This window comes from Gigantopelta aegis, chromosome 4 (assembly GCF_016097555.1).
Source record: "Gigantopelta aegis isolate Gae_Host chromosome 4, Gae_host_genome, whole genome shotgun sequence".
NCBI classification, from domain to species: Eukaryota; Metazoa; Mollusca; class Gastropoda; order Neomphalida; family Peltospiridae; genus Gigantopelta; species Gigantopelta aegis.
The window spans coordinates 17,493,917-17,515,921 of record NC_054702.1 but is presented as its reverse complement, the minus strand read 5'-3'; the positions used below and the strand labels follow the sequence as shown (position 1 = coordinate 17,515,921).

The 22,005-nt window shown below is 37.7% G+C and overlaps 1 protein-coding gene across 16 annotated transcripts in view; it reads right to left on the bottom strand.

Moving 5' to 3' along the window:
- LOC121372756 (dynein gamma chain, flagellar outer arm-like) overlaps positions 1–22,005 on the bottom strand; it is a 141,385-nt gene that overhangs the window by 26,965 nt on the left and 92,415 nt on the right. For 10 of the 16 annotated variants that reach the window (XM_041499253.1, XM_041499256.1, XM_041499260.1 and 7 more), the window contains 8 exons: positions 21,356–21,578; positions 20,588–20,728; positions 20,082–20,162; positions 19,439–19,671; positions 17,084–17,110; positions 14,720–14,740; positions 8,434–8,627; positions 1,398–1,635 (listed from right to left, as the gene is read on the bottom strand). In XM_041499253.1, the coding sequence (XP_041355187.1) occupies positions 1,398–1,635; positions 8,434–8,627; positions 14,720–14,740; positions 17,084–17,110; positions 19,439–19,671; positions 20,082–20,162; positions 20,588–20,728; positions 21,356–21,578 (1,158 nt within the window). Of the gene's footprint in view, positions 1–1,397; positions 1,636–8,433; positions 8,628–11,896; positions 11,909–14,719; positions 14,741–17,083; positions 17,111–19,438; positions 19,672–20,081; positions 20,163–20,587; positions 20,729–21,355; positions 21,579–22,005 lie in introns of all 16 variants that reach the window. The other 6 variants (XM_041499259.1, XM_041499261.1, XM_041499267.1 and 3 more) reach the window with 3 other exon arrangements.

Sequence of the window (22,005 nt, the reverse complement as noted above, 5' to 3'; positions counted from 1 at the left end):
CTGAATATATTTGTCATTTTCTATATTTTTAAATCCCGAGTTTATTAAACAGAGTTTATCATTCTGCATTCTCCATTGCAACCTGAACTTGGTATTATCGACTGTTTCGTGCTATTACTAAGACGTTTGTCTATTGGCTGTATTTGTCAACAGCCGACCAATGAAAATGTTTTTGACATTCGAGTAAACTGAAGCCATGTATGACATTTGTCTTACTTATTATACAGTTTATGTATTCATTTTAAATATCATATAATTACTACGGGGCAGACATCGGTTCATGCAACTTCGCCACGGTGTGTAAAACCTGAACATATAACAGAACACTTGCGATCGTACGAAAACAAAAGAAACGAATCCACAATTCTCTTCTTAAGTTCTTTTCGTATACTTTCATGTGCAACATTTCACTAAATACTATTTGGCTACCATTAATCTGTGACACAGTCATGACATTAATGTGAATTAATTAATTAATCAATATACCTACCGATCTTGTTTTATTCAAGTAAGTTAAACCAATATAAATTTTTACAAACCATTGTTAGATTTTGCTGCGAAAATAGTAATGTAAGCGTAATGCAGAACGATAGCCAGTCTTAATGTGGGTACCAGACGTTTCGTCCCCGATTCAGTTAACAGCAAATTAGTTCGACCCCACTGATGAAATAGTGCAAATGTGGCAATGTACCTACATAAAAATAACACTGGTCCCAAGTTTGTCACTTTATTACTAATCTGTAGGTGGGAGTGAAACTGTACAACACTATTTGCTAATAAAGTGTGTGTGTGTGTGTGTGTGTGGGGGGGGGTGTGTGTGTGATATTTGTTTATGTTTGGTCTGTGTGTGTGTGCGTGTGTGTAATAATGCTGTTAACTGCTGTACTAGGAATAGTAACTTTATTTACACTGATGAATATATTTAGCATGTTTTATTAGACAAGCCATAAAGTAGGGCTATGCTTAAAAAGGAAGTAGAAAAATTCTGCCACTTATGTGGATTGATTTATACTTTATTATTGAATACATATTCCAATAAATATATATATTTTTTATTACTGTTATGTATCTCTTTGGTTATTGTTATTTTTTAAATATGTCAAATATGGCGTTATCTAAATAATTTTTTATATTTTTGAAAAGGGCGTTCACGCGCTTAAAAATGAAAATGCCAGAAAAATATTTCCATTAGGTTGGTCGCCCTGACACTGATTAATGCTATGTTTAAAATCAGTATAAGATACGTCAACCGTGGCATGAGGCAAATCTAAAAGCAGACTTGGCAGCTGAATCAGCCTTTTCATTACCCCTGATGCCAACATGGTTTGGCACCCAACAAAAAACAATGTCTTTATTGGCAATGGATAAAATGACACACATTCGTATCACCAACTTACAGGTGAGTAAAGGAATTCAATGAGCTCTATGTTTTTGAAGAGCAGTTTCGGGTGTAGCGGTAGTTTGTGGTGTTCACAGACATGCATAAAGAACTCGCCCATCCGTTTCCTCGTGTCAATGTCAACAGCTGCACAATACACTAAGAAAGCAGATGCCACAATACAGTTGCTCAGCAACAACTCATTGCAATCATTGTCTTTCACATACTGCCGCCATCCATGTTCTTGGTCCTTCATGCTATAAAAAAACAAAGAATATTTTAAAATTTAATACACATTGTCACAAAATAATCCCTACCTTTTACTTGTATTAATATTTGTATATACCATTTTCATATATTCAAGGCTCAAATAAAAAAAAGTGATCTAAATCTAATTTCTAAAGTGATCTTATTTAAACTAAATCCATGACATGGTAGGACATCTTGATTAACTGTTTTGTTAAAAGAAGATTTTGCTGACTATATTGAAGGATTTTATTTTAGAACACCGTATTTGAAAAACATATGTAATTTGTGTCTATGACTTTTTTCTTTATCAAATTTTAGTGTCATTATTGTAGCTTCTTTCAAAAACATTTGTTTTTGAAAAACTCCATGTATCAATAATTAACAGTTATTTAGAAAATTTGTTTCTAGTTTTCATTATTATTCATACTTACCTAGTACTAGCACAACAACAATGCTATACGACCCTGAGTTATAACCTCCACTGCAGAATTATCTCCCCTTGCCGGATGTATAACCTACACCCGCGCATGGGTAGACCGTATATCCTCGTTATCGATTCAAAGTCCGAAAAAAAGACCTCCCTCGGGGCGGGTGGGAGGTAACGGTTGTTGTGCTAGTACTAGGTAAGTATGAATAATAATGAAAATTAGAAACAAATTTTCTAATAGTCTTATTCAACTTACCGTACTAGCACAACAACAATGCTATAACAGACGTGATATAACACCGTTAAAGCACGAGAATTTAACATTAAAGGGAGGAGGTAAGAAAACAAGGAGGACTTACCCATTCAACCAGTTGTGTTCATCTCCAGTAATGATACAGTGAAAAAGCAACCCACATCATACGAGGTATAAAATGTCAAAGTGACTTTTAAATTGAAGAACTACAACCCCAATTAAAAGTAAACCAAGTTAACAAGGTGAGGAAACCCGCACACCAAGTAATGGTAAAAGACACTCGACTGCCCCAGATAGTCAACCATCCACCCACCACTCTCCAAACAGGAGGTGGAGAACTATCTCCCAGAAAGACTGCCACTAGCGACCGGACGAAATAAGGGTCGCCCCCTACTCGTGGCCCTGCGCACCGAAATGAGTTGCTGTCCTGCAATGACTGGCTGAATCTGCCGAGTTCCGTCCGGACCAACAGCCATATCACGGAAATAAAACCGGTCAAACGTGTGTCGACCTTTCCAAAATCCCGCACTCATGACCTTGAAAATGTCCAAAGAATCATGGAAATTAAAGGAAGCAGAAATCGCCCGAATCTCATGAGGTCGAACTGAGAAATTTCGCAGAACATGATCACCCGCCTTCTCATATGCCAGTTTGATGGTTGCAGCAATCCATCTCGACAAAGCATTCTTCGTAATGTCTCCTGGTTGGCGTGTGAAAGAGATAAACAGTCTCTTAGTGTTTTGCCGGAGATTTTTAGTACGCTCCAAATTGAATTTTAAAGCCCGCACCGGACAAAGAAGTCTATCAGAATTATCCGCAGAAAGCGTACGAGATAAACACTGAATGATGGCCGGAGGAAACTCTTCCTCTGGCACCTGGTTCTTAGCCACGAAAACAGGATCAGTATGTAATGTAACTGACCCGTCCGTATTGTAATCCACCAAATCATGCAAAAAAGCATGAATCTCACTAATACGACGGCAAGCCGCTAGTGAGACCAGAAACAAAGTTTTCCACGTCAAATGATGAAGACTGGCGAATTTCAAAGGCTCTTAGGGCTTGCCTTTGAGTGCATGCAGAACCAGAAAAACATTCCATTTAGGCAAAATGGAAGGCTTCTCAACCGTGTTTTGCAACGACTTAAGCAAGTCATGCAACACGAGATTCGTTGAGAAATCTTGACGTCCACACTGCCTCAGAGTAGTGAAAATGGACGACCGGTGACTTCTCACTGTTTGAACCTTCAGCTGTCTTTCTGGGACAAGAGCCAGAAAGTACTCAGCTAAGTCATTAACAGTAGGCGACAAGGGATCCACGTCCCTCTCAGTCGCCCAACGAACCCAAGTGCACCAGTGACACTGGTAGACCCTCTCTGTAGACTGGCGCTTCGAAGAGGAGACGAGCTCAGCAAGCCGTTTAGAAAAGCCTCGGTTTCGGAGGGAAACCCCGACAACTGCCATGCGTGAAGTCGGAAAACCTCCGGCTTCGGATGCCACTCGGTCCGACGCAGTCTCTGACTGAGCAGATCGGGTATCAACGGCAACCGCACCGGCTCCTGTACTAAAAGTGACAGGAGTGGAGGAAACCAGGCTTGAGGTGCCCAACTCGGGGCTACGAGTGTGACACGACAAGGTTGCTGTCTGATCTCTGAGTGGCAAACATATCGATTTGAGGACTCCCCCATAACTGAAGAACTCGATAAGCCACCATCCGGTGCAACATCCACTCCGTCTGAACCGGGGAATGACGACTCAAAGCGTCTGCCAAGACGTTCACGGACGAAGGAATGTGTTTGGCCGATAACACCACTCCCCAATCGTCGCACCATTCCAGAATCTCCAAAGCCGCAAGACTCAATGACAGGGATTTGGTGCCTCCCCACCGATTGAGGTATGCAACAACCGATGTGTTGTCCGACCTCAACAAAATTCCACGATGTCGAATAACAGTCCTGAAATGGAGACAAGCGTGACGCACTGCTTCCATCTCCAATAGGTTGATGTGACGACTCCTCTCTGAAGATGTCCACACCCCTGACAGATGTTGATCCAAAAGGTGTGCACCAAACCCCTCGAGGGAAGCATCGGTAAACAGGACCAACTCTGGAGAAAGTGGGTGTAAAGGACACTAGACACTCTTGGATCAGAAGAATGAACCAAGGCCCCAATGGTATCACCAAATCCCAGCTGAGACCATCCCACACTCGGGACAAATGCCATTGAAGTGGTCTCTTGATCTACCTGAACCGCACATTCAGCGCTGCCAGCGATTCGAGATGGCCTATCAACACATGGAGCATGCGCACCGACGCACTTTGCTCCACCAGAGGATGTTGAACCAACGTCCTGAAATTGTGAAGTCGCGAATCTGTCGGAAGAACGGACGCCTCCACAAGGTTGAAAACCACCCCGAGATAAGTGAAAACCTGCGTTGGCACTAATTCTGACTTGACCCAATTGGGAATAAACCCCAATCAGAGAATCATGTCGATCACGAACTCCACGCCCACGAGACATGCCGTCTGTGCCGCCGCCGGAATTAACCAATCGTCCAGGTAATTGTGCATCCGTATACCCAACAGATGTACACGCCTCACCACTGCCTTTACTACCCGAGTAAAGACGTGAGGGCTTGTGGCTAATCCGAACGGCAGAACTTGAAACTCATAAGCTCTTCCGTCGTAGAGGAACCGCAAGTACTTCCAAAAATCCCGATGGATTGGAACATGCAGGCAAGCGTCATTCAAATCGATGGACGCCGCCCATTCCCCCACCTGAAGCAAAGCGCGAACAGACTGAACCGTCTCCATCTTTATAGATGGAATAACGACGTAAGAATTCAGCGGCTTCAGGTTTAGAATTGGTCGCCACTCGCCATTCTTCTTCTGGGCGAAGAACAGATGGGAATAAAATCCCGGCGTGCCCAAATCCACCTCCTGGATGGCTTTCTTGTCGAGATACTCAACAACCATCTTCTCCACCAGTACTCGTTTGTCGACAGGCGGTACTGCAGGTAACCGGGGAGAGGACGTCAGTGGTGGGGGTGAAGAAAACGGAATTCTGTATTCGTTGCGGACAACCGACAAAACCCATGGGTCCAGATCTGGCAGTTCGCACCAACTTTGAACAAAATGGAGCAATCTGCACCCCACAGGAAGATCTGCTAACCTGGATGTCGATTGTCCACGCACCCTCATCCCGGCTGCTTCCCACCCCTGGGCGCCTTGCCCCGAGCGGAACCACGAAAACGTGCCGGCTTCCCACAAAAACGTCCCTGTTTCGATGAACCACGGGCATTACCAGACTGCACGCCCGAATCAGACACCACAGGGATCTGATAACTGTCAAGAAAAGTCGATTTCTTAACAGGTGGAGGCTTAAAAGTAGACGCCGCTTGGCGCTTACGAGCAGTTTGGGACGGAGCAGTTTGGGACGGAGCAGCAGGGACGAATTTCGCCGCTTCTTGGTCCATGACCAAGTTAAAATTGGTCCCAAAAAGTAAGGTTTCCCTTACTGAGCGACTACGAAAGTAGGTTTTAACCACACCCATCGCTCTCAGTCCCGCCAGGTAGTGATCCCGACGCAGAAGTAGACTGTTGGCAAAAATACGCCCAGCAAGCTGAGTGACGTGATGAGATGCTTTAGAAGCCGCCAACAAACAACCCTTAGCCATCGGCGGAAGACCCGTGACTGCTTTATCTAATCCAAATAGGAACGTACCTAAATGGTTATTGACTTGAAAAAGAAGTTTAGATAACCTCTCCAAAGTCTCTAAATCCGTGAGTGGCACACTGACATTAGGAGATGGGTGGCAGTCTGCCTTCACCCTAGCGGAAACGACCGCTGGATGTGAAAGGAAGGAAGCTCCCAATGTCTTATACGAAGACGTGGACAAAACCTTCGCCGCAGACAAGTTTCCCGGTAGCTAACGCTGCCGGAAACTCTTCCACCACTGCCCCCAAAATACGATCGCTACCCGCAATCAAAGCATCAATCTCCACAAGAGATTCATGCGCCTCGTGCGTTAACGGCAAGCCGAAATCCTGCCGCGGAGTGTCCATCGCTAAAAGCCAGTTTCCAAACGAAACACCCTTGTAAGACTGAACAGCCTCCTCCGACGGAATTGCATCCGCGCACACCAGTCGGACCTGTTCCCGTACAAAACCAAGAACCGCCTGGTAATCATAATCGCCGTCTGGCGTACCATCGGCCAAATTGGGAATCTAGTCAAGCACCGAACCTGGTGCCGACCCTTCCCCCGAACCACACACTGATTCGGAGGGAAAATCCTCTTCCGAAGAAGAAATTTTTTCAAACGACACGCCATGCGCTAACCGTAACGGAAACGAATCTGCATGGGCAGGACAATGCGGACCGGCCGAATCTGCAAACTGGTCCAACCCCGGTCTCGCTGGAAACCCCGACGGTGGAGGGACTGGTGGAGGAACTGGTGGAGGCGATTCCCCTAGCCAGGCCATGAAATTCTCAAAAAGAGAAACATAGTCCCCCCGAGTCCGCCCCTGAGGGCGACCTGAAACCATCGGACCCTGAACGAAAAGTTTCGCCTGGAACCTCTAACCCAATCTGACAGGTCCGGATTGACCATCGGTGTAGACACAGGCACACCCAAGAAAGCTGCAGTTTCCCTGATCCCTTCCGAAGCAGACAACGGGACTGGTGGTGTCGGTTGAACCGGACCGTCAGGAAATTCGTACACGTACGAATCCTGCGCTGAATTCTGAACCCAACGTACCACGTGTGGATTAGCCAACCCAGTTGATGTAGCCACATGCGAACGATCTAAAAGTTGATGACGCTGTACATGCGCCCCAACAACAGAAGGGTCGCCCACTGGCATCGCACCCGAAACAACGCCACCCGGCTCCGTGACCGAGACAACATTGTGAGACTTCGCGATTTCACCAACTGGCTCGATCACCGAAAGACGAGTTGGCCGAAACGGCACCCTCGGACACCACGACCAACCCTGCACCAGAAATCTGGTGAAACAAACGGCGCCGCGAAGTGGACTTCATTCTAGAGCTAATCGACCCCTCCACAGAAGGACCGATAACCCTGCCCCCATCAGCAAGATGGGAGTCGAAACTGAGAGACACGGTCGTTCCTGTCACGACTGCACTCCCTCCGACTGACGCCCCCGTTACAACCGTAACCGGCGCCGCCTCCACCGACGGAGGCAAAAGCAAATCCCCAGGTGGAACGGAGCCCGACCTGGAAGAAACCTTTCCTGCTTCAGCCGAAACAGGGAGCAACAGCGCCCCCTCCGCGCCAAGCGGCACTTCGGGTTTACTGGGAGGCGCCCTTGACGAGGAGGCGCCCTTGCGCCTACCACTTGTCCGCGAGATCTTTGAACTGGACACCGACTTGCCGACCGCCAGCAAATCAGTATGGAGCACAACCCCGGAGGTTGCCACTGTGCTCCGCCCGTCCCGCTCACGTCTAATCATCCTCTTTCGCTCGGCGTCTTTTGACAGCTTCTTAGCCTTCCCCCACGTGGAGGGGGACCAATTTACACAGATATGACACTGGCGTTCAAAACAACAAGAACGACATAACAAATGCTGATCAAACTGGGGCAGTCGTTTAAGACAACCCCCCTCGGCAACACAACCAACCGGTTGGAGCCCGAGGAAGCCGTGTCAGACATTAACCCCCTGTGTCAATTACCCAAAAGACCTCGTATGACAGAGTAAAACAAAATTACAAATTAATAAACAATTTAACAATTTGACAAATTTTTTACTACAGAACTTGAACACGACTGCAATGGAGGACTGCAGAATCAAAAAACGAGGATATACGGTCTACCCATGCGCGGGTGTAGGTTATACATCTGGCAAGGGGAGATAATTCTGCAGTGGAGGTTATAACTCAGGGTCGTATAGCATTGTTGTTGTGCTAGTACGGTAAGTTGAATAAGACTATACACATTTAACATAACATAATTGTGACTCAAGATTAAATATGGTGAAGAAAAAAAACCTTCTGCCACGAAAAAAGTCTTTACTTTCTAATTAGTAGTAGCAAGGGCATTGATCATCCAACCTATAAAATCTCTAGCTAGAATTTCATCACTGTTTATATAAAAAGAAAAAGCCATACACACCTTTCAACAATTTCAGTTGCAGCTTTGAGACGTTCGTTCATAGAGCGTAACTCCATCTCCAGAGAGTGTTTCTCCACCACCGCCAGGTCAAACTGCTTCTGGAGAGCATTCACTTCACTCTGGACATCTGGCAAGTCGGCCTCAGACAGGTCTTCCTCGGGCTCGGGACTTGACGCAATGTGTTCCTCTTCAGGCTGCAGCAGAAGTTAAAGAAAACATTTGAAGATGTTTGTTAATCCTGAATGTGTCCAAAAATTTATAAATGCTAACTGGAAGATGGTCGAACATCATCTGCTGTTTATAGAAAAATGTTCAACTATTACATGCAAACTCAAGATGAATAAAGTACATATGTTGTTGCTTGATGTCTAAATTTAAAATGAAAAATAAAATAAAATAATAGATCAGTGTAGAAATATAAAATTAGTTAAGGATGAAAACATGAGAATATAATATTTTTATTTTTTTTAAATTGCATTAACAAGTACATAAAATCATGACAAACACAAATGGTCGAGTTGACAATAATATTAATAAACAGCAGTTCTATTGGATACCAGCTGAAAATGAATTGTCTGCAATATTTGATTTGAACAGTCAATCTCTTTTGTATATGAAAGCCTTCTACTGATAATGGCTATATTAATCAAGTAAATATTCAATCTTGACAAATGTTATTGTTTTTAAAATCAAGATTTAAAATGGATAATGATAAACTAAAATAAAAAATGTTTACATATCCTTTTATCAAGAAGACCGATTTTTACAAATACTGAATGGCACACACACACACACACACACACACACGCGCTTAGTGAAGCAGCATAATAAAGTTAATATCAGCTTCTGTTTGTGTATGTGTTATCAGATACATTTTATTACATGTAGGCCTATTATAAATTGAAATTCCATGTGTTACTAAAAGGCAATGATGTCTGAAACACCATCATTATGGCTTTATTCACAATACATAACAGTTACCTTACAGCAATTTCACTTTAAGTCCATAATTTGGTAAATGGTACAATTTTTTAAATTACATATGCTTTTGTTTACCAAACAATATCAAATGCATTTGTAAATTCATTAAAAAAAACTAAATTATGATAAGAATTTCTATTTGTGTATGAAGCCAAATGATGGTGCTATAATGTCCTGTTGTAGGCAATAGTTAGCTTTTAAAAAATACTTATATATTAAAAATGTCTGCGCAACATGAAGCATTATTAACAATTAAACACAAGTTTCAAATGACTAATTCCAATTATATTAAAACAGAATGGCTTTATCATATAAGCTAGACTCAATGACGAATACATGTAAACTAAAAAGGTCAAACTTTCTTAAAACATATAACTTTTAGTACAAAAACAAGCAACAAAATGTTTTTTTCTAAAATATTTAAATATCAAAAATTGTAACAAAACTTGACTATAAAACATTTAAATTTTTCAGTTGGGATAATAAGAAAGAAAATATCTCAGGTATTAAAAGCAATTCTAGTTAACTGTTTGTTAGTACACACCTGTTGACGTCGCTTTCTCTGTTAGCATTAAAGTAAATTATAAGAGAGTCTATGTTATACTTAAACAACAAAATTGTCATTTATGATAATTGAAAAAGGCAAAGAAAAGAAGAATTATTGAATTAAAATTCAGACTGAATTGCTTATTAGCTTTTATATTCATAATAACTTTGAAAAACATTGTACATTTAATAAATCAATGTTAAAAGCAAGCAGCCAAGTGGTGACAAATAGAATGCACCAGGAACCACTTGACCAATCAAAAATCAGGTAAAGCTGCTAAATTTACTATCAAGGAACAGTTAAAGTTGGAGAACCTACAATTTCTATATTTAATTATGGCAATAATAATTTTAAAAGTCTAAATTTAAATGTATCTGTCATCAAGCAAGACAATGCAAACTTAAATAAGGGAAGCAACTTTAAATGGCTGCACTGGTGGACAATAATTTACAAAGTTCTGCAAATATGTTTAATGACACCGTAGCAAGGTATCTTTATATGCACTTTCCCATAAATAGGACAGCACACACCAATGAGTAAACATTTTGATGTACCAATCATGGGAAATTGGTTGGGATAGAAAAAACCCTGTGTGCCTCAAGGGTGAGCGAGACTGCAACCCATCACACCTCAAGCATGTGCTCTACCACTGAGCTACATCCCCACCCTAATTACCGAAAACAAAGAAAACTACCTAGTACACACTACACCAACTTACATTATATTTTGGCATCCCATAATGTACTATGAAATAAAGTTTAATGATTCTGTATTAAACAATATGGAAGATATTGACCTGATCAGTTTTCCTTTGAAATGAAAGGTTGATCACAGTGTCTTAATTATTATGGAATACACTGTCTTCTCAGTACAAGGAAATTCATTCACAAGACAAAAACAACTGAAGGGCAGATGGCCAGTTAATACAATAAATTAATACATCCCACATTTTTAAACATGGCTACACAACAATGATAAACCCCTTATTAAATTATACACACTGGTGATATAATTAAAGCAAGGAAGATAGAAAACATTTATCAATACATTGATATTAAATGACCATTTTCCATGTGTGCATTTTTTTATGCAGTGTGGAGGCAGTATGCAGATGCATAAAAAAGGGCTGATTTGAAATCACCACTATCGATTAAGATAGAAATAATTTTCTGATGCATCCATTTTCTGCACTTGTACTTTATCAATAAAGAAAGAAAGAAATGTTTTATTTAACGACGCACTCAACACATTTTATTTACGGTTATATGGCGTCAGACATATGGTTAAGAACCACACAAATTTTGAGAGGAAACCCGCTGTCGCCACTACATGGGCTACTCTTTCCGATTAGCAGCAAGGGATCTTTTATTTGCGCTTCCCACAGGCAGGATAGCACAAACCATGGCCTTTGTTGAACCAGTTATGGATCACTGGTCGGTGCAAGTGGTTTACACCTACCCATTGAGCCTTGCGGAGCACTCACTCAGGGTTTGGAGTCGTTATTTGGATTAAAAATCCCATGCCTCGACTGGGATCCGAACCCAGTACCTACCAGCCTGTAGACTGATTGCCTAACCACGATGCCACCGTTGCTGGTATAACTTTATCAATAAATACACAAATAATAAATAATAATAAAAACTAAAATTGCATTAGTGTAGGGTTCTTGTTTTAGCCTTATAGGCAATTATGTCAACTGTCAGCAAGGTTTTATCTGCCTGATGTCTGCAACTGATTATTTAAAACTGAATTACTGCCTTTCGGTTTTCAAAACAAGAATCCTGTTAATTACTGTACAGATTAGAATGAAAATGAAAGTATAAAACATATTTTCAAGAAACATAGCTATTAAATAAATGTTATGTATTGATCTTAGGGAGCTACAGAAGCATTATGCTGGGTTTAGTTAATAATAAGTCTGAATTATTTGTATACCTGTCTAGCCAGCTGAAAGTAAATATTACAAAACATTTAGTCAAGTATGTATACATTTGTACATACACATGCAGTCATATTATAGTCATATCTGTGAAACAGCTACCGTGTAGAATTAAATAAATCCCCTAAAAATTTAAATAATAAAATACAAAAAAACACACAAAAAACTCCACTTAACCCACTGCCCATCACAGAAAAACAAAACAAAAAAACACCAACCTCTTGGGTTCTTCCTACTCATTAATTTGTACCATATAGATTATTTTGGTGAATAGTAAGTGGAAGTTTAATAAAGTACTCAGTTGACTAGTTTACTTTACAACCCAAGGATTTTTCCACAAAATATAGTCTCTGTACTTCCATTTTTTAATGAACACTGTTTAATAGCATGTATAAGAACATATTATTTATATATAATTATGTAAAACCACAGTGTAAGGAGTGTGGAGGGGTGGTGGAATAAAATACAATACATAAATCAAGGTAAGTATATTTTAAAACTTTGTACTGGATATAGAAGTCAAAGTGTTTTAAAAACCTCACAAATCTAATTTTGTGTAAAAACACATTAAATATTTGTTTCTTTTCTTTCCAAATACTGCAAAACAATAATAAATTATTTTGTTCTTTTAGGGTTTTTTCTTCAAATTTTAAATGATTTTTTAATTGTGTAGTTCTTTTCATTTACAAAATTCTGGTAAATAACTTAAAACCTGTATATTAACAAATCCTTTAGACAATATTATCTGAACTTTTCAATTTGTCATACAAAATGCATTTCCTTGACTGAAAGTCCTTAACCATCTCCCCAGTATTTAATTAATTACAAAAGCTTTTCTTTTCAGTCTAAATATTAACCATCATTACTTTATTGTATCAGATAATTTCTCATAGTTTACACATAAATCTCTGCTACACATTTATACACATGTATCATGATATATAATGCAATATGAAAACAAGAGATTACATAGAAAGTCCACATAGACATTTTAATTCATCAATTCCATACTTGTAATAGAAATTAAAAACACATATGGATGTACACAAAAAAATATCCACATATTATATACAAGCCTAATGTAATCAGTGTTCGAGATTAATGGTATCCCGATATCCTGGGGATACCAGAATTTAATTTTGGATACCAGACTTCAAGAACCCAGTATCCCACCGGGATACCATATAATACTAAATTCTCAGGTGGGATACCAGATTTTGAAATGTTAGTATCCAACTGGGATACTGCCCAAAAATTTTAATCTCGAACACTGGTAATGCATCAAAAACATCTTGTACAGAGCAATCTAGAAAAACACTTTGTTGTTAATATTCACAGCAACTTGAAGCCACATTCAGTTGAGGAAGAAACAGAAAATATATCTGTACAACAGTGAACTGTTGCATTGTCAAGCAGGATCATAACATTTCTCTGCAGCTTTTTGTGGCATTTACTATTAAAAGCAAATCGCAGCCTTTTCAGTTCTGCACAGTAACTGCTGTTTATTAAGGTGTCTTACTGAAGATAATATATCATCAAAATTCCTTCAGAATGTAATTTATTTTAGGTGAACATAATGAGGCTATATAATTTATATATGCCCCTTGTACATGTTGATTATTTACAATTCTTACACATTTTTTGAATTAAGAAACCACCTTAATATTGTCTCACATAATTAATACATTATTAGTAATGTAATACCAATTAACCTGTATTAAGCAGTCCATTTTTAAGTGTCTGCTTAATATAGGTTTCACTATTTTTAATTTAAAAACAAATGGAATTACCATACAATATAGCAATATTGTAACACAGGTCTGATTGACACAACTGTAACCATGATAAAGACCGTATCTCTGCACAACACAGAGGACAGCCGCTCCAAAGAAAATCCTTTACTAGATAATACATCCTTCCTGCACTGCTTAAAGAGAACTGCCACTCCCAGACTGGCTTACTAAATCAAAACTAGCTTGGAAGAAATATAACTGTGATGACATGTATCCATGAATCACTGTCAAACCACATATTTAAAGTGACAGGTATCTAAAGAATAAAAGAAAATGCTTCTAAGGTGAGCGCAACATAGTTCAACTGTAAATCTTGATGATGATGATGATAAATAAATAATTTAAAAAATCACAATTTTTTTTATTTCATGAACAAAAAAATAATAATAGAAGAAAACCTCACTGCTTTAAAACATTAATGTCAAGATCATTATGATTAAAATACTGAATTATCTCAATACAAACATGAATAATAAGTTAGTAACATAAAATTAACATAGCATTATTATTCTGAATAAATGCTTTATTATTCATGCAAAAATCAACTGCTTTATTAATACTGAGTAAGTATATTACACATATTATTTCTTTACAATTTTGAAGTTTACACACAATTTTTAAAACAAGTTTGTATATATTAGTTAGCCAACAATACATCATGTAAAAATATTTTGGCCAAAACTGACTAAACATTACTTTTGGGGGTATTTTACCAGTCTATTTTGTGCATCAATTAAACATAAAAAAAAAATATTTGGAAGATCGCATTTGTACAAGGGTAGTTTTTGCCACTGCTTTATTCATAAAATTTAGAAAGTTAAAAAATATTACATAATGCACCTACCGTATGCACTAACTTTAAATGATGATTGTGATGGTAAAATAAATTTAAGAAATCAAATTTAGCATTGAGAACATAATAGCAAATGAAATACATGAATTACAATTCAACTGAAATAGCTGAAAAACAATCAATACAAACAAAAGCAAAATCTTTCAAGTTGTTAGTACACATTTTATTATTACCTTCATGTGCACACGCTTTGCCTAGGAAAGATGAAAGGAAATGAATATTTCTTTAACAAAACCTCAGTACATTTTTAAACTATGGCTGCATTAATCAGATAGGCTACTCCTAATGAAAAGCAGCAAGGCATTTTTTTTACATGCACTTTCCTATAGACAGGAAAGCACACATCAGAGCCTTCGATGTATCATTAGTGAGGCACTGGTTGGGACGAGAAAACATACATGTCTACAAGAGGGTAATATTGATCCTATATGACCCATAAGTAATCTATCTCCGAAACTATCCCAACTTAAAAAAAATATTATACAAGAAAATACCACATGTAATGTTAGTGATAATGAAAATGGATAAAATATCTACATTGTGTTATCTACATAATAATAATAATGGAATAATAATTATAATAATAATCTTTACATTGCAAGATATCACATTCAAATGAAATACAGTTGATCCTCTCATATACCTTCTCTAATATAAACATAAAAACATATACCTAATTACAAGGATGTGAGAGGGGCTGGAACAAAAATGCTTATTGCGACACGGGTCCAGGGGTCGCTCAAGGGACCCTGAAGGAAAATTGTTGTTTGCAACCCCTGGAACTGCCAAAAATTGCATTCAATGCTAACAAATCTGGTTATAACTTATAATATATGGCACACATCATAAACTTGAAACCGTGAAATTATGCAAATGAACCTTGTGTGGTCAACAGTATTGATCATCATGTTTTTTTTTTTTTTAGATGAAATGGAAAAGCGCATTTACGTAGCTCTCACATCTCTGTAATTATGTACCAATGATTAAACATCTATATTTAACTGTAATGGTGGATCCAGATGCAAGTGGAGTCAAAAATGGCCTGGTCCTTCTCTTTTAGAGAGTTTCCTTTGTACTTGGATCCATTGTGTAGCACAAGCCTGGTGGTTGTTTTTTTAGTTTAAAAGAGGCTATAGCAGGGTCGTAGTTAGGATTTTTTGTTGGGGGGGGGGGGGGCAACTGAGTAGTTAAAAGTTTAAAACTCCTTAAAAGGTTAAGAAGAGAAGCCCCCCTTGCCCCCCCCCCCCCCCCACTAGCTACGGCCCTGTATAGATAGACATTTGTGGTAAAGTCTCATGCAAAATATCTTTTATAAACTTCTGTTTTGCAAAGAGATATTGCAAAAAGTTTTCAATATGAGTATCTTAATTTAAATATTGGTAATAATGAAAACAAAATTCACATACTATTAATATGTTTCTATTTTTTAGTATTATATTTGGACAGATGAACAATAAAAATTATATTCAATAAGGAAATATATTACTGTTTTAGCCACCAATTTTAATTTGGACTATAGTGGCAGCTTTAATATTATTTAATAACAAATTACTAAAAAGAATATCAATGCAAAATGATCAAAGTATGTGTAAACAAATACATAATAAATGGGGAAAAACCCCCACCACATATCACCAAAGACTAGGAAAAACATATATTAATAATTGTACATCTGAAAAATAATAATTACTGTAAAATGAAAAATAAAATTTTAGAACAAAAAAAAAGTTATATGAAGTTCTATTTTTGGAAGTGAAATGAATATGTGATGGTGTACAGGAAAACCCACAACATGGTAAAATTTTATGTTTTTTTCTTAAAGACACAACTTTACAGATTCTATACCTTTTTTAATTTTCAAAATATCTTAATATTTGTGAGATATATGACATTTTAAAGATATACAATGTTACACATTTCGAAAAAAGTAATTTTGAGAAAACTGAGTTTAAAGATTTCCAAAATGAAAATGCAAAATACATGCAAACAAGAACAATTAAAAATGGGCTATTATAGTAATAATTATTAATGGAGACAATATTAAAACAATCATTTTGAGAGTACAGCTAAAGCAATACATGTCCCCTACCGGGCCCAACAATATTTTGTATCTTCTAAATTCAAGGGCCATAACTCAGTTAAAAATGGATAAATCGCCATGAAAGTCAAACTTGATCTGTAGCAGTATGTGATAGACCTATAAACAAAATTTCAACTCACTATCTAAAGGTCTTCTGAAAAACAAAGTCCGGAATTTTTTTTTCACATCTCCTAAGTTCAAGGATCATAATTCCGTCAAAAATGGGTAAATCGTTATGAAATGTCAAAATTGATCTGTAACAGTACATGATGAAGCTATACACAAAATTTCAGCTCAATATCTCAAAGCCTTCTGAAAAAAAGAAATCCAGAAAAAAAAGTGGGACAGACGGATGGACAGACATACAGAACAGAAATGAAACTTATAGTCCCCTCCGGTTGGACCGGTAGGGGGCTAATAGTATATGCATAGCTAATTGTAATATATAGCAGCTTACATTCAGATATAAAGGTGTCCTCGACCACTAGAAAAAAAAAGAAAAAGAAAAGAAAGAAAAAAAAAAAAGAAAAAAAAAATGAAGAAAAAAAAAGAAGAAAAGAAAAAAAAAGTTATACAATTAAAGCTATACAATGCACAATTTCCAGCAATAAAATGTAAATACCTCAGGCAGAGTGTGCAGATTATGCAATTAAGGCTGAGCTGCACAATCGAAAATGAATGGCAAATTACTTCCATTATCAGTCACAAGCAACAACACAACTGCCACAGTTAACTCTAAGTCTGAAGCACCAGTCACAGGCAAACTTTGTGTGCCCAGTTAAAAGAAATGAAATTGTGAATTTTTTTTGGTGCAGCCCAGTCAGCACCCACCACAGGAAATACCACATCACAGCAGTTTTTATTTTGGCCTGAACAGTTGTCAGCGTGAATGTGTGCTTCTGTCTCCCGCAAACCATAATGTTCAAGAAAGTAATGTAGCATGCTAATGACACAGTTGGCTCCTTTGCCAGCTTGAACACTTTCATCCAATAAAAAGTTTAACTCGCTTCTTTATTCCTTCACACACAACACCGAAAATGCCACACTTACGGGGTGTTTTAAAATAAATTGGACCTGGCTGAAGGGGATTACCGGGCAAGTGAACTTGTTGGGCAAAATCAATACTGTAATGCAACATCGTTTCAAAAGAGCATGGTTGGTGTGGACCCAGTGTCATATCATGGCCAACATTTTCTGCAGAATCTTTACAAAGTTTCTGGTACAGTGAACATTCCTGTGTTGCAACATGCAGGTGATCCTCTGCTCTGAGAAGATCCTCCTTCTTTTCATTGTCTGGGAGATTTACAGACTTCATTACCTGTGAAATGTACTTCTGGTAGTACCAGCATAAGTCAGTTGTTTGCCTCATCACTACAGCAAATGGAGTAAGTCTCTGCCATAGTCGCTGAAACTTATGCAAGGAAATATTCCTATGGCCAGCCAGATCAACAGCAACACAGTAGTCGCAGTAAAGTTTCTTTTTACTGCACTGTGTTGGCAAAAGTTTTATATCTGTCCGCCAATAACCAGACACTCTACCTGGCAAGGTCATTGTATGAGTCTCGGCAAAGTTTATAATAAAATCAACAACAGTGTATTTGCTGGGAGTCGTTTTGAATTTCCATACATGCAAACTTTTACTCCATGTTCTTTATAATGTTTCATGAGACTAATGAGTTTGTCCTAACCAATTCCATGAATGTAATGAAACATGTTGCGACAAATTTGTTGTCCTTGATGGTAAAAATCTGTCCGCTGTGCCTTGCATTCTGTTTGTATTTTCCTTCATCATGTTTGGGAATTCATGTGCATGCCACAGCATATTTTTGCGCAGTGTATGTCATCAATACAGCCACTTCACGACACTTACAGTGGTATGCAATATGTATATGCTTCCGCAGAGGAAGACATTTTTCGTCTTTTGTAATAGTAAAGTAAAGTTTGTTTTATTTAACGACGCTACTAGAGCACATTGATTTTTTATCTTATCATCGGCTATTGGACGTCAAACATATGGTCATTCTGACACTGTTTTTAGAGGAAACCCGCTTATCACCACATAGGTTACTCTTTTATGACAGGCAGCAAGGGATCTTTTATTTGTGCTTCCCATGGCCTTTGTTGAACCAGTTATGGATCACTGGTCAGTGCAAGTGGTTTACACCTACCTATTGAGCCTTGCAGAGCACTCACTCAGGGTTTGGAGTTGGTATCTAGATTAAAAATTCCATGCCTCGACTGGGATCCGAACCCAGTACCTACCAGCATGTAGACCGATGGCCTAACCATGACGCCACCGAGGCCGGTTTTTTGTAATAGACGGCACATTGTTTCCCATATTTCAATTGTTTTTCTGCTATTGAGGGTAAATAAAATTGATTAAAAACTAGTTTATACTGAAGTTACAAGCAAACATACTACAGAATATTAAAATTAAATATCTATTGAATGCATTATTTAATAAAACCTGAAATTAATTTTTCTACCTATTTTGTCATTAATTGCCTTTGAGGCATTATACTGGGAATTTACAAACAGCAACATCCGACAGGTTTTCCTAGACGCCATCACATATTTAATGACACCAAAGTATGAAAAAACATATCAGCTATCAGAAGTAAATGTATGAAAAAACAATATGGATGATTGACATCAATATAAAGATTCCAATTCTGGGAAGTGTGGTTAGGTTTTAATTAGGAATGTGCATAAAAAGTAAGTGGTACAAAATATTAAAGATATAAATTGACTCCATGTTACCAATTAAAGATGTCTAAATATTTACAGAAACAAAATAGTAATATTAGTTTACCTCTTCCTCTTGCAATCTCTGCAGTCGTTCATTTTCTTCAATCTCTCTCTCCAGCTCAGTAAGGCGCTCCAATGCTGCTTTAAGAGGTCCACACAGCCAGGAGTACTCAACAATGGCAATTGTATACTGTACGAGAACAGCACAGTCTTCACTGGAAAATTTGGCAGCTGCGATCGAGATGCCTTTAGAATTGTCCGGAGAAGGTGTTCGCTTCACAGCACTCCAAGATTTATCTGCAGAATAAATTAAAAACAACTTGGAGTTACTAAAGTATCTAAATTCTTTGATTACTTAGATATTGGTCAAGAATTAATTGATCATTTAATGCTTCTCAATTCCTTTCACACCCAATCTGTTAGTTGAAACTCTGTTCTGTTGCAGAGAACATATTGATAAATGTTTCAAGAAAAACATCCCTGTTCTCAAATCCGATACTTCCTCACCTGGTGGTTTGACAAGAATGGGTCCTCAGACATTCATGAACACAGTTAGGAAAACATGCAGTTTCACCAACAACTCAAAGAAATATTGGTTTGCTGTCGTAACCAAATCAGCCATTGTATAATAAAAAAAGAAAGAAGACATTTGAACTGAAAAAGCAAGGGATTTGAGGCACAATGTAATAACAAAATTTAATACAGACCTGCAGCATTATCAAGGAGAGATCCTTCTCCTGTGACGCCAAGCTGACCATCTTTGCCAACACAGAGGTAACTCTCCACAGCTAAAATTGAAACAGCATATAACATTACATTTTTTATCAACTCCAATAACAATATAGAAAATATTCTAAAAGTTTAATTTTTTAAACATTTAATGATATAGGCTGCTAAATATGAATTAATGAATTAGGAAATTTAATACTTCATCCATTGTATAAAATGTTAAAAGACTTATGCATGCAACTGCTACATGCCTACTTCTCATGTTCACTGAATTGTATTAAATTCAACATATGAAAGCAAAAAAAAAGAAGAATTTAAATATCTAATAAAAACTTTTAAAAAAACCCATCACATAAAACACATGTTCAGTTTAAACCCCAAATTACAATATCAGACACAAAATACAAATTGTTCTCAGGTGTTGCAAAACATTCCATCCTATCTGTCTTTGTACAGTTTTAAAACAACACATATTTGTTATCACCTGTAAGAACATCTTCTGGTAAGCCATCTTCCCATGACACATTGTGCAGCATGTCTACAAACTTGGTGGAATCTGACATAGTTAGCTGCATCTGCTTCCACTGTGTTTTATCAAACCTTTCTGATGCCTCTTTACCCTTTGCTAAAAACAAAATACTTTAAAATTAAAAAGACATGAACAGAGCATTTATAGTATGTTTCAAAGTAATAGGTTGCTTATTAAAAGAAACAGGCAATGTTAAGCATCACTAAAATCAAGATATTTAATCTGAAATAGTCAATGCCTAGGTTACAACAGTGGACGGAATGTTGTGCCTTATTTTGGTCGTCTATTTCCAGCTCATTAGACCTAAAGAAAAAACCCAATCACTCAGTTAATTATGTTTCTTTTAAAAAAATCCACTAAGTGTAGTCTAAAAAAAACATATAAGCAATTTTAAAAAGTTTAACAATTATGATAACTAAAATGCAAAGTAACTTGGTATCAAAAATAAATATATCAGATTTTATTTTTAAGATCATGACAATGACTGAAACATTTAGTATTTTTCACATTTTCATCTTCAATTAAAATATATAAATAAACTTTTAACTTTCTTTGTTTTCAAGTTAAAACAAAATATTAGGAATTTTAACATCAAAATTAAAACTAGAACAAAACTATTAACAGAGGAAGTAGCACTGAATACTAAATCATTTTATGCTGTATCTTGCTCAGGAAATGGTGTTCAATATTGGGTCTAAAAATATCTCAATGCTTTAATCTTACGTTTCTTAACAACATATTTTACGCTGCTGGAACTTGAAGACATTCTGCTAGACAAGTCATCCTTGTGAGGGGAGTGGATTTCCTGGATTCTCTGAGATGGCAGACGCTTACCAATCAAGGTCATCACCATCTCCATGACCTGACCCACCAGCTGAGGAGGATTTGAGAATGCCTTCAGCCGTTCAATGCACTGCCGATCCACCTTGCTCTTCCAATGAACAACCTGAGAATGCGCATTAAAATATACATCAGAGTAAAATATATAGCAGCCAATAATTGCGTAAAGACTCTCTTATCTTTCTGGCTTATTAAGAGTCAGGAAGAGATGCATGAGGCTTTAGACCATACCCCCTTCCAGCTATTTTAATTTTGAAAAAAAAAGAAGAGAAACTGTACAAAAAAAACCCCCACATTTTATTACTAAATGTTTTGGAACCAGTCAAAATTTGGGGCAAGGAACAAATGCCCCCTGTTTCTCCATTATAATCAACCACTTAGTCCACACAATATTTTATGACCAGTGATCAAGGTCAGCTTTAATTACTTGTGAATATTCAAAGAACTGTTCCAGAAATGAAGACCATGTCTAGTTAGTGTGCTGAAATTCTTAAAAAATCATATAATTTAACTTTATTCTGTAGGTGGTAGAT